This window comes from Leptodactylus fuscus, chromosome 8, assembly GCF_031893055.1.
Source record: "Leptodactylus fuscus isolate aLepFus1 chromosome 8, aLepFus1.hap2, whole genome shotgun sequence".
Classification (NCBI taxonomy): domain Eukaryota; kingdom Metazoa; phylum Chordata; class Amphibia; order Anura; family Leptodactylidae; genus Leptodactylus; species Leptodactylus fuscus.
This window is the reverse complement of record NC_134272.1, coordinates 47,216,667-47,230,526: the sequence shown is the minus strand read 5'-3', so window position 1 is coordinate 47,230,526 and position 13,860 is coordinate 47,216,667. Positions and strand designations below refer to the sequence as shown.

The following is a 13,860-nucleotide window of genomic DNA, read 5'->3' as shown; positions in this document are numbered from 1 at the left end:
GTTTTAAAATAAAACCATAAAAACATATTTGTAAATCATACCTATCGTGCACGGTCCTCCACGGGCCGACGTCATCTCTCTGTCACGCCTTCCTCTTCTTTCTTCTTCCAGTGACGTCCTCCTGTCCTGGCTCTTCCCCGCCTTGATCTTCTGTTCTTCCGGCGGATTGTGTTCAAATCTCGTAGTAGCACTCCCTCTGGAGTGCTACTGCGCACGCGTCGGCGCCATTTTTGTGGTAGTTCTAAGTACCCCTTAGAACTACGCAGTACGCTCGCAAACTTCTTCATTCCGGAAGAAAAGAAGATGAAGGAGGGGAAGAGCGAGGACAGAAGGGCGTCACTGGAAGAAGAAAGAAGAGGAAGGCATGGCAGCAAGATGACGTCGGTCTGTGGTGGACCGCCCACCGTGTACGATAGGTATGATTTAGAAATATGCTTTTATGGTTTTATTTTAAAACGAGAGGGAGGTTTAAAATAAGATTAGCGGTGCCTAAATATCCTTTTTAAAGGCTATTCACACAAATGTGGGGCTCATACAGCATAATTTTGCTGATAGAGCCCCTTTAATGAAATAAAAGGGCTTACCATCAACTCCACTCCTTTACATTTTTTTTTTCTATATCTGTCCATCTAGTTGTGTATGGCACCTTTATATGATTGTACACCCTTATTGAGCCTAGCATTAACAATCACATGACCATTCCTGTACATGAATGCTCAGTGCCTACCCTGTGAATTTTATCTAATGTGTATGGCCGGCTGAGCAGGTTACTATAATGTGTGAGTCTTTGTTGGTGGCATTAGCTAATAAAGCTCACCCAGATTCCACCACTAAGAGTAGATTAACTGTCTAAACATAAGAGCAGATGGTTCATTAGAAGGGAAGAGACGACTTCCTCACTTACCACGCTGTAATCCCCACTTGGCAGTGACAAGAAAGTAAAGGATCCGTCTTCTTGAGAAGTGGCATGACACAGGTATGAAACGGCTTCATCTCTTCCCTGATAGCCTTCAACTGGTGACAGATCGCAGCCCAAAATATCCTACAGTGATAAATACAAGACATCTACACATTACAGTCACAAAGTGCCAGCAAGAGGAAACCTGGCATCAGCCATGCACCAGTTTGTGACCCTACTTAAAGTGGACCAGCCAGAACTGCTCAGAAGCTGGTTTAACCCCTACCCGGCAAGGGCATTTTTCAATTTTTGTTTTCCGTTTTTGACTCCCCCTTCCCCAGCCCATAACATTTTTATTTCTTCGCTCTCAGAGGCATATGAGGTCTTAACGTTTGCGGGACAAATTGTTCTTCATGATAGTACTATTAATTACTCTGTACAATATACTGGTTAGCTGGAAAAAAATTCAGAATGGGGTAGATTTGAAGAAAAATACATTTGTGTGACCTTTCTATGGGCTTTGTTTTTACGGCGCTCACTGTGCAGCCAAAATGACGTCATCTGTATTCTAGGTTTTGGTACGATTCCGAAGATACCAAATTTATAAGGTTTTTAACTCCTTAACAAAAATCCAAAACTGTGCCAAAATTTTTTATTTTTTTGGAAAAGTTGCTATAGTCTGACACCTGTAACTTTTTTTTATACTTCTGTGTACGGGGATGTATAGGGCGTCTTTTTAGCGGTGTCAGGTTTAGTTTTTAGTTCTACCATTTTGGGGAATTGCTTTTGCTTTGATCACTTATTATTCAAATTTTTATCAGAGGCAAAACAGGGAAAAATCGGTGGTTTGGCACTTTTGACTTTTTTCCTGCTACAGCGTTTAACGTACGAGAAAAATATTTTTAGAGATTTGTAGAGCAGGCGTTTTCAGACACAGGGGTACCTAATGTGTATGTGTTTCACAGTATTAAGTACTTTTATATGTGCTCTACGGAAAGGGACGTGATTTGAATTTTTAATACTTTAATTTTTTTATATTTGTTTTTTTTACTTTTTTAAAAAATTTTGTTTGCATTTGTTTGATCACTAACGTAATGAATTATAATGCGAATGTATTGCAAATATCCGGAATTTCTATTGCATGCTATTTAGAGTAGCCTGCAATAGAAAATACTGAATGACAGGCTGGAGATCCTTCACAAGGCTCCCGACAGCCATAGAATCGGGATGCAGGCCCTGGAGCTTACTCTGAGTGCCTGCGATCGCTGGGAAAATGCCAGTAAAATGGCACCTCAGTCAACTTTGACCAAGACGCCAGAGGAGTTAATGCCCACAATTGGCATTACCACATGGTGTCTGCTGTATAAAACAGCAAACAGCAGACACCGGGCAGCTATGACTAGTACTAGTACGGCAGATTTCGGGAAGCGGTTAAAGGTGTTTTCCCATCCTTCTGTTTCAGCAGCTTTGCCTGCCATCCCCCCACCCCTCCCAGCTTGATGATCAGGACACTATGAAGTATCACAATCCTTATGATTACAAGAAATCTGATATAAATGCAGATAACATATGCACATGCTTCTTGAGACTGGACTGAGTGTTATCTGTGCGTTTACATAGCGATATAACAATGGAGGAATAATTTCACATGGGGGAAAACAAAGCAGCATTGCAAAAGCAATATATTTAGGAAAAAGTCTTCAGTTTACATAAGCTACCAGTATAGATGGGATCCTTGAGATGGGAACACCCCTTTATGTAACTACTTTTACTTCCCATGAACAAACAATACTAGATTATATTATCTTATAAATTTGTTAGGGATAAAACCTATCATGACAACTTTACCTCTTGGCTGATGGACGATGAGAACAACAGAAACATGACACCTTTCATTGGCTCTCCATCACTACGAACAGAACCAGATACATCATAACCAGCGACTAGAAGAGGGCTTGACGTTTGGGCGTTGGAATTTTTAACTTTTACCATTGTAGTTGCCTGAAATACAGAGATGAATTACATTGAATTGACAAAGCCTATAAATATTCTTTGATAAGGTCTGGGTCAGGCTTCTTTGCCACTCGGCAGCCAGTTACACATTCCCCCTGCAGGGGAACAGTCAAATTGCACGATGACCATTCAAATGAATGGAAATCCATGCAATGCAGATCTACAAGAGAGGGATCTGTTCTTGGCACATAAGTTCTGAGCGCGCTCTGTGATGTCCTTACTCAGTGAGAGGACAAAATGACCGGGGATGTCATGAGTATGTAACCACTTCAATACCCGAGCTGCTCATTTTGGTAGAACATACCTCTTTTAAGGTCCAAGTGGGGTGAGATGCAATAATTTCATATTCTCCTGGAAGCACTTTACTGAAGGCAAACCTAAAAAAGGGGGAAATATTTGTCTGTAAGACAGATATCCAATACACAGACATATGATTTGAAAACTCACTGCTCAGGTTATTGTTACAGGCTGTACCATAAATCTGCTGGGTTTTACTTCTATATTGTTAGAAGACTTCTAACCTTTTAACACTGCATATCTATCTCACGGATAGATCAGATTGGTGGGAAAGCCAGGTGTCAGCTCCCCACCTCTCCACTGGGACCAGGACAATACAGTGAACAGAGCCAGAAGGGGATAACTTCATCCAATATGTACAGGCTGTGCCTGGCTACTTCAGTTCAGCCCCCATTCAAGGGTAGGTCATCAAAAGTAAAGGCTTAGCAACCCTTTTAAGTTTCTGGTAGCCAGCTATATTGATATATTCAGAAACCCAAGTCAATAATAGTGCAAAGGAGAAGAAAAGTAGCTTCCTGCTGCAACCAATCAGATTGCTTTGTTAATTTTCAAAACAGGGCTCGGAAAACTGTAAGCTGGAATCTGATTGGCTACTAAAGGGCAAATACTTTACATTTCTTTTGCATTAGTTGTGATACTTTTTAGATTGGCTCCTTGAAAATTATGCAACCAAATTATCTATTTAGGTGTCATTTGTTTTCAGAAACACAGATCAATAATAAAACGTCAGGGCTATAACAAGTCTTACGTAGTGTGATGGGTGTTATGAAAGCATTCTAGGAATAAGACAGAGCCAATCAAAAATAATCAATCATCTGTAAGAGAACACAACAGCAAGTGTTCAAGATTCCTACAGCGCCACCACTGAAAAAAACAAGTTCTACAATTTTCTCCTAATAAGCAATGAGTACGAGACACCATTGGTTAGGGAGTTCTCAGTGTAAGATTCCTTCCCTTCTAATAGGGTATCCGAAATGGGGTTTCTGATCCAAGCACAATTACTTTTATACACCACTTACTTCCCACCAGGTTGAGTTGCGGTTGTTTGCAAGTTGGTTCCACTGCCTGTTCTCCTCATTGCAACCTGAACTCCAGCTGGACCTAAGTTGTGGTTCCTGCTGAGAACCTAAAACATGATTTGTATAAAGTTTAATAAGCAACCTTAGTAGATGCCCTTATATATTAATACAAACAATAATTATTATTATATCATCACACAATGAAAGCAAGTGATAAAAGCAATACCTATGTCAAATGTACCTCGCCCATCAAATGGTCATAAATTTTCACACAACTTAGTCTCATTTAAGAAAGTATGTGATCCTGGGCCATAATATATTGTACTTTATTTTAAAAAGTGGCTGTTTTCTGTCTGAAAAACCTGGCTAAAATTCCTGCGACTAAGCACCTCCATTCCTTGCTACTTTGCTGGTCACTTCCTATTACTAGGTAAGGTCCACCTTTAGAAACCAACAGGCTCAAGATGAAACACAGGCAGTGGGAGAGGGAAGGCCAGGTCTATCTTCATAGCCTCTGAATGTCTATAAACAGATATACTGCTCTGTGCTCCCTGACTGTACACTGCTCAGAGAAGTCACCTACTTCTGACTAGCTGCTTGTGTTACTGCTGATGGGATGTTCGTTACAGAGAGCAACCAGCTTTCCTGGTTCTGCTCAGATTTCTCTTTCATGTGCCTGGAATCTTTTTTAGCTGCATCATAACCTATATTTGGAACCCAGTGTCCCTGGATCTTCTAAATTATAATCATTTGGGCTTGTCTCAGCCATTTGTTTGCTATTTTACAGTTACTCCTGGCAGAATTACATGTACAGAAACCAGTAGCAGTAATGGATGAAGGGGGGCAGACTGCATTTCCCCCTGAAGCAAGGGGCATAAACAATACAGAGCTAAGTGTGCTGTCACCATAATGGGATAAACAGATAAGAAACCATGCACAGAGGCTTATACAGTCATAGAACAGGCTGCCCAGCAACATCCTGCACATATTTCAACTTTTGATGAAAACTCGGGTACCCTTTAAAAGTAGCACCACTATTCGAATAATTTTCCATACCTTTCCACTGACGGAAAACCCAGTGAACACAAAGTTGACATCTTCCCCTTTTGTACAGATGTCGTTCACTCCATCCACATGAAGGGGAACACTTGTTGGCTCTGCATAGAAGAGAGAACTATATTTTACAACTGTGAATAAAATTTGGTCGTTAAAAACAGCCTGCAATTACAGTCTATGATATTGGGCTATAACAAAATACTCTTCAGACAAAGTTTTGCAATACAGAACATTCTAAGACTGGGGCCACATAATGTATCATATCAACAGTCAGTGGTCATGAACTTGCCAGCAGCAAACCCAATGTGAACTGAAGTAGCAGCACCGCAGATGAGATTTATACAAAATATTAATAATATATGGTGATATATTTACTTGTACCGCAGGTTTTTATCCCTGAGCATCTCGATACTACAGGCTTTAACCACACACATCACCATTGCAATGCAAAGATGATAGCTGCAGGGGGCTCCACAGAGAAAACTACAGGGGAATTTCCTTGTGGAAAATTCTACAGCATGTCTGTAAGGGCTAGTTTGCACGTAGTTTTTTGCTCCGGATTTTGACGCAGGAAGCCACGTTACATGTTCTATAGGCTGGTGGGAAAAGATACCAATATGCTTAACATCTCATGCCCTATGCACAGATTTGCCAGTAATAATGAGGTCACCAAGTGCTGCAAATGGTTGGAGCTGTATTATACTGCTGTACTTGGCTTCCACATCAGGGCCATAGAAGTACCTGGGGGATTGTCCTTAATAAGTAATACTGATCAGTTCTCAAAGGACTCAAGTGTTCCCTGTTATTATCCCAGCTGTCTGAGGTAAGTAACCCTGTCCACAACCCTGCTTTCCATCATCATTCCTCACAGCAAAGCTGTATGACTGAAATAATGAAAAAGCGGAAGAGCCTCCTTCACTATGCACTGCCAGTGACTGATTCAGTAGGTCAAAGGGTACAGATCATCACATGGCAATGTACTAGTGAATGAGAAGTAAAACCAAAGATTACTATTTTTGCAAACATGACAACCAGGATCATCACCACACTGGTTGTCACTTAACGCATCCTAAAAATTCTAAAGTGACAACCAATATACCTGTACTGATCATTGTCACTATTACTGCTGTCAATGCATTCAATGCAGCACTGTATAAACTTGCTTATTATAAAGAGGACAGTCCCCCGATGGATACCTTTGCAAAGCGTAGCAAAGAAGAAGACATCTCACTCTTCAGTCTCCCCACCCTATTGATCCTTGTGATAACACTGCCTGATCTATTCCGGCTGCTCTGCAAGTGTTAATCCTTGAGGCACAGGCTTCCATACAATATAAATATATATATATATATATTTATTTTTTTAATTTCCACCTAAGGCTCCATGTAGCAGGCCACAGGAAAAAAAAGCTCTGTGGGAAAACTGTGACAGCAACGCATTGCAGTTTTTCCCGCCGCACTTTCACTACTTCTATTGTACCCACAGGGAACATGCCGACATTTCCGTAGGTATAGTTGACATGCCGCAATTTCCACTGTCTTTGATGTAAAAAAAAAAAAAAAAAAAAAGCTACAAGAAAAACTCTTGCAGGACCCCTTTAAAAAAATTAATTTATGCAATAATAAAACTGTTCCAAGTTGGATTCTTCAACTCTGTTACATGCACCAATGATACACAAAATACAGGAGTAACAGCCGCAGAACATTTACTTTCTCCAATGTAAACTATAAAGATGGCTGAATATATTTTGGTAACCAGATGCTGTCTAGAAGGTGACGCCACGCTCCATTAACAACATATCTGTATTCAGCGACACATGAAGGGATTTCAGGAGGATTATGTGAAGCTTTTCTGGTGTCGGGGGATTTAGTGATTATATCTAACTCATGCAAATAGGTGAAACCAGGGAATGTAAAGTATAAACACACACAAAGCCACAGGGACATGAACATAGTTATTACAGCAACTTACCAAAACTCCACCCTAGGGGAGGCTCAATCTTCAGAACAAAATCCCCCTGCAAGACAGAATGACTGCGCTTAGTACCCTTACAGTCCTAATACATGAACAATGCCGCACACAGACCCAGACATATTATTTGCCAATAAACAATCTGCTTTCCTTTGGCACATACACAAGACATGAGGGTGGCATAACCAGTTATTCTGGATATTTACTGATCTCAACAATTTTTTTTTTTTTTTTTGTCTTATACGTTAATGCAAGATTAATCCGCAAAGATAAGTACTCTCAGTCTGGACAACAAAAAACAAAACAACACCACAACACACACAAGTTTTAGCTTCTGCTACAGTCCAAAAAAACCAAACACTAGATCAGAAATTGAGTAACATTTCATGACACAAGAGAAGACCTTTATATGATGAAACAGGAAACAAATATTAAGTAGCAGCTGTCACTTTCAGCCATCTTGAGTAATGTGAAATTGAACAATGAAGGAGACGTGTTATTGTAAGGCTGGTTTCACACTACCCAGTCTTCAACTTGAGTGTGAGTGTGTGTGTGTGTGTGTGTCAGATTCTCCAACCTGTACACTAAGGCTGGATTCACACCAGAGCGCGCTTGACGTTCGGGGATTGTAAACAAAACCACTGACTTCTATGTAAACAGATGAACATCTATTGGTATCTTTTTGCATCATTAAACAGACCTGCTAAACGCTTAAAAAAAAAAAAAACTTAATGTGCATGAATCCTTAGTGGTATAGTAAGATGGCAGCCACACAAGGACGCCACATTCTAGGCCAGGGCTGTTACTAAAGCAAGTGACACACTAACATTCATGGCTTTCTTGTTCTAGAGACCATGACCATGGTAAGCCACAGAAGTGGGAACAGTGACCCACCTCAGCCAGTGATTTAACTGGAGCTCATGGGGACTTGGACAGCTAGTCCTGAAGGAGGTCTCGGAGAGGCGAGTCACGTTATGATATTGCCCCTAATAAATGGAGTTTTCCAGGATAATTTAACAATGCACTGAAGACTAGGGAGGGAGTAAAATGAAAAATAATACGATAAACCCAGTCTCTCACATCAGGAGGAGCCAGAAGACCCGTGCTGTACCCCAGGAAAGGTGAGTAACATTGTTTGTTATCTCCCCCGGGCCTCAAATCATCATACTCTGGGGTCTGAAGAAACTCCAGAGTATAATAATGGTTTGCGGGTGGTGAACTAAGATTTTGGAAAGTTCGTAAAGAAACCCGAATGAGCCACTATATGGATACATAGATATAGATAGATATGTTAACTAATATATATATATATATATATATATATATATATATATATATATATATATATATATATATATATATATATATGAAAGAGAGAACACAAGTATCTCACACACAACACCACAATGTTTCATGTTGTGGATTTTGTAGCAAAATTCATAACATAACATGATATGCAATAGATTTAAAGGGATTCTACCATTGAAATGAATTTTTTTTGGTGATCACACGTCGGAATAGCCTTTAGAAAGGCTATTCGTCTCTTACCTTTAGACGTGATCTCCGCCATGACGTTCCTTAGAAATACCAGTTTTTACCGGTATGCAAATTAGTTCTCTCGCAGTGATGAGGGCGGGCCCCAGCGCTGTAAATGCAATGGGGGCGTCCCCACTGCTGCTCGAGAACACGCTCCAGCGATGCCTCTATCTTCGGCTGGATCCTCCCATTCTTTCGTCGTCTTCCTTCTGCGTCACCTCCGACGCCTGCACAGTTGGCACACCAGACACCAGCAGAGCAGAGTGTGCATACAGGAGCGGCCTCCCAAAAATGGCCGCCGGCCGGCATGCACACTCTGCTCTGCTAGTGTCTCACTGACAGAGCCAGCTGCACAGGCGTCGGAGGTGACGCAGAAGGAAGAAGGGGAGGATCCAGCCGACGATAGAGACGTCGCTGGAGCGTATTCTCGAGCAGCAGTGGGGATGCGCCTATCACATTTACAGCGCTGGGGCCCGCCCCATCGCTGCGAGAGAACTAATTTGCATACTGGTAAAAAACGATATTTCTAAGGAACAGCGCGGCGGAGATCACGTCTAAAGGTAAGAGACGAATAGCCTTTCTAAAGGTTATTCTGATGTGTGATTGCCAAAAAAAATTCATTTCAATGGTAGAATTCCTTTAAAAAAAATGCACTGCAGGTCAATTGCTATTTTAGGACTATGAAGATTTTCACACAAATTCTGCAGCACCTTAGTCCTCTGGGAACATACCCTTAAGGACTAGTTCACACGTAAAAACTGCCTGGCTTATTTTGGTCCCGAAAAAAAAACGCTTTTTAATTAGGAAGCGGTTTTTTGACCTTGAGGCGTTTTTTGGAGCGTTTTCTGGAGCAGTTTTTGGTAAAAACGGTTTCAGAAAACACCAGGGGTTTTTCCCCTCCCATAAAGTGAACGGACTGTAAAAAAAAAAAAAAACGGTAGGCGTTTTCGGTCGCGGTTTTTTGCACAAAAACACTAGACGTTTCTCGCTTCCCATTCACTTCTATTGCTTTCCTCAGGCGGAATCCGCCTGAAGAAAGGCCATGTCGCTTCTTTTTTCTGCTAACAGCAAAAAACTGCTAGCGGAAAAACTAAAGCTAGCAGTCTCCATAGACCACCATTGTATGGAGGCAGATTTTGAGGCGAAATCCGCTGTCAAAATCTGCCTCATTGCCCCCGTGTGAACTAGCCCTAAGTTTATAGGTAGATATGTTACTCTAACATTGTAGATGACATCCACATCCAGCCAGAATAGCACAAGCAGTGACTTCACGTAGTGTATGGCCATATACAGCGCTAGTTACTCACCTTGTCATATAGAGGAATCATGAAGTATCCATTATTCGGAGCGCAATCTGTCTGGTATTTCAATGTGCCCTGCTTGGTGTATAACTTTATCTAAGAAGGGAAGAAATATAGTCAAACTTATTAGCACTGTGAATGGGGATTAGGTGCAATAATTTGCACTTCATGCTAGTAAAGCTAATTATACGCGAGAGTAACTTCAGCCAAACCCACCAATGTAACCAATGAATATGTGGACTTCCCTCAAAAGTAAACGCAACGTAGAGCCGGACCGCAACAACAGCGGTTACACAGAGAGACCAAAGGACCCCATGGACTATAACAAGTGGCAGAGAAAGAAAGTTCTCTATGCAGGAATTTTTTCTCTGCCGATTTTATGCAGCATCTGTAACGGAGTCTCCAAGAGAGAATTTGACGCAGACGTTAACCCAGCTTTATACAGTCAGCAGCTATCTAACATTGTGTAGAAAGTTTATAGAGGACCCAATAGACAGTACGACCTACAGTAACGTTATAGAATAGGTGCTGTCAGTCAGTCGTGCAATCCCTTAACCATAAACATACAGAAGTGAATAACTATGGGCACTGAACAGGAGGAGCTTCTGGCTCTGTGCACTGCATAGTACAGGGACCAGACATACCCCTGAACATCTGATCCATGCATGGAATATGATATATATGGTCTATTCCGAGGGGCGCCCTAACATACAGGAAGAGACCACTGTACAGAAGCATCCTGTTCTATGAAGGAAGGGGAGGGGGGGGGCTAATGTGCAGGGGTGGCCTACTCTATGGGGGGTCCTACTCTGATGTACTCCATGAACAACTGATCTTTGCAGCAATCAGCTGTCAGTCTCCCATGAATCAGATGGCCTATCTTGAGGGGGACAGTACTGTATGGGATTACAGCTACAAGGTGGGGTATCACTGTATGCAGGAGGGGCACATTATAATGAGGGCAAGGATCACTCATCATAGGCTGGATAGAATATATTACTGCAGGACACTGGCAGGACTATATAGCAGTGTATATAACCCGGCAGAGCAGGCACAGCCCTGACATAAGGGTTCAGAGGTCACAGCAGCACCAAGGTGAAGACAGTGAATGAATGGCGGCCTCTGCCCCACACACCCTGGGACAGCCCTGACACCCGGGGGAGTCGCCAGTTCAGACCGAGGAGGCCCCAGCCCTCTCACCCACCTCGATCAGCGAATAGTTGATGTCCACGTCCGATTTCACGAAGCCACCGCAGCCCACTACGATGTCATCGGCTCCGAGCCCGCAGTGCAAGCAAAAGGCGCAGAGCACCGTCCACAGCGCCCAGCCGCGCATCGTACAGTCCATGCCCCAGTCGGTTGGTTCCCCTCTGCCGGGCTTCCTCAGCACGTTGCCGGCCTGCTACGATCTGCCTGCTTTTCGCTGACACGGGTGAGTAGTGTCAGCTGCGGGCCAATAGGACTCTTCCGCGCATGCGCCCAGCTACCCAACTTAGAGCAAAGACTGCAGCTTAGATAGTTACTATACTATAGTGGCATTCTATAGCGAGCAATTCTATTCATGTGCTGCCATCTGTTGGGGCGGAGGAATTACTACATGTGCTACATTGAAGCAAGGATCTGATTGCAGGACCGGCTTCATCTATATTCTGTCATATCTGTCATATTCACACTCTGCTGCTGTGAGCCGTCAGTCTGCATTTTGGGTCAATGCACACAGAATTTTTTGGCAAAGATTTTGGAGAGGAAAAAATCCACTTCAGGAATTAGGAAATGTTTTTTTTCCTCCAGCACAGTGTATGGACCTGTTAAAAAACGTTAGCGGTTTTTGCAAAAACAACATAAAAAACTTCTAGCGGTTTTTCCACTACCAATTGACTCCCGTTGTTTTTTTCAGGCGGAATCCGCCTGAAGAAAGGTCATGTCGCTTTTCTTCCACTAGTGGAATACATAGAACTCTATGGTGAGGCTTTTTTTGGAGGCTGATTTTGAGGAGGATTCAGCGTCAAAATCCTCACCAAAAAACTCAGTGTGCATTAACCCTTACATAAGTTGTTGTCACGCTGATAAAACATCAGGAAAACTGCATGTAGTTTTGATGTGGTTTTAACTGCAGCTTCTTAAGGGTAAGGCCCCATGTAGCGAGATGCAGCCAAAAAGTGCTGCGGGAAAAATGTGATGCGAATGTATCGCGGTTATTCCAACAGATATTTTCACTGAAAGTCAACAGAGTTCTGCTTCAATTATAACAAAATGGAAAACTAGCGTTTCCGTAGGCATAATTAATAGAGATGAGTGAGTAGTATTCGATCGAGTAGGTATTTCTATCGAATACTACGGTATTCGAAATATTCGTACTCGATCGAATACTACTAGCTATTCGCAGTAAGTATTCGATTCAGAGCCAGCGTTGATTGGCCGAATGCTATACAGTGTATAGCATTCGGCAAATCAACACTGGTTCTGCAGCAGGCTCGTCCTTGCTAGTCAGGAGAGCAGGCAGCTTGTGGTTACGAGGGAGCTTACTTTTTATCAGCGCAACTGCAAGCGCTGTGCAGTTAAAGCGCACGGTCCCCATAGACTATAATGGGGTCCATGCGCTTTAACTGCACAGTGCTCCTCCTAAACACTCTCCTCCTGCCATTCGAGGACTTGGTGACTCTCCTTTAGTCAAATAGTGGTTTCCACTGAAACAAGCATTTTTTCCCATAGACTATAATGGGATTCGATATTCGATCGAGTAGTCGAATATTGAGGCTCTACTCAAAACGAATATTGAATCTCGAATATTTCACTGTTCGCTCATCTCTAATAATTAACATTATACTGTACATTGGTACTTAGAGGGGTGTTCTTAAGGTCTTTAAGGCCCACCACGTTGTGAAAACGTAGCATTTTGGCCGCAGTAGATATGCTGCAACAAAAGAACGCATCATTTTACAGTACCTGCAAAGTGGAGGGGAATGTGGCTAATCTCATACACACATTGCAGGAATAAAAATCTGCAGTGAGAAAGCTGCGTTTTTACAGCATGTCAATTACACATCAGAAATGCTTTTGTTTCCATATAAGTATAATAGGTGCAGAAAGTCCACAGAGAAAACTCTAAGATCGCAATGAAAAACACTGCAGAAAAAAACGCAATGAGTTTCCGCTGCAGTCTTTTCCGGAGCATAGGCTCTTAGCCTTTCATATGTATGTCATTTTTTTATTTTTGCATAGTCAAACTAGTTGCTTGTGAGCCTTTAAAAATCAGGTGCACAAGACCTATATCAACCCCTGCACACAATAAAATACTGTACTTATATACATACAGAATTATCAAATAGGATCATTATAGCAGGACTAAATACTGTCACGTCACCCGCTGACTGCTATACCAAGACTAAATACTGTCACGTCAGCCAATGACCGCTATACCGGGATTAAATAGTCATGTCAGCCACTTACCACCAGATTCCCCTGTGCCGTTACAGTATGTATAATCCACAAATAGCTTTTTTTTTTACTGAATAATGTTACCTCATAGCTCCAAACACTTCACTACTATTAGAGTTTCCCCCATTCCCCATACTGAGAATACAATTACCCTCTTTTATTTCCAGATGCTCCCCGCATAAAACCAGGCAGCAATTAACCTCTTCCTGCCTTGCATTGTAATAGTATGCTGCAGTAACCGGGTTGTTCCTAGGACTATACTTTGCAGAGACTGTAAAGTGACCGTTTAAGCTTCCTGGTGCCCTGGGCTTAAGGCTTAAGGTCCAACTTC

The 13,860-nt window shown here is 42.1% G+C and overlaps 1 protein-coding gene across 1 annotated transcript in view; it reads right to left on the bottom strand.

The window, feature by feature from the left end:
• LOC142217076 (BOS complex subunit NOMO3-like) overlaps window positions 1-11,584 on the bottom strand; it is a 43,125-nt gene extending 31,541 nt beyond the window's left edge. Inside the window, exons 1-8 of the mRNA XM_075285267.1 lie at window positions 11,296-11,584; window positions 10,098-10,187; window positions 7,255-7,300; window positions 5,284-5,384; window positions 4,228-4,334; window positions 3,216-3,288; window positions 2,747-2,899; window positions 905-1,042 (exon numbers count right to left, since the gene is read on the bottom strand). Of these exons, the coding sequence (XP_075141368.1) occupies window positions 905-1,042; window positions 2,747-2,899; window positions 3,216-3,288; window positions 4,228-4,334; window positions 5,284-5,384; window positions 7,255-7,300; window positions 10,098-10,187; window positions 11,296-11,439 (852 nt within the window). The 5' untranslated portion in view covers window positions 11,440-11,584. The remainder of the gene's footprint in view (window positions 1-904; window positions 1,043-2,746; window positions 2,900-3,215; window positions 3,289-4,227; window positions 4,335-5,283; window positions 5,385-7,254; window positions 7,301-10,097; window positions 10,188-11,295) is intronic.
• Window positions 11,585-13,860: the final 2,276 nt, after the last annotated feature.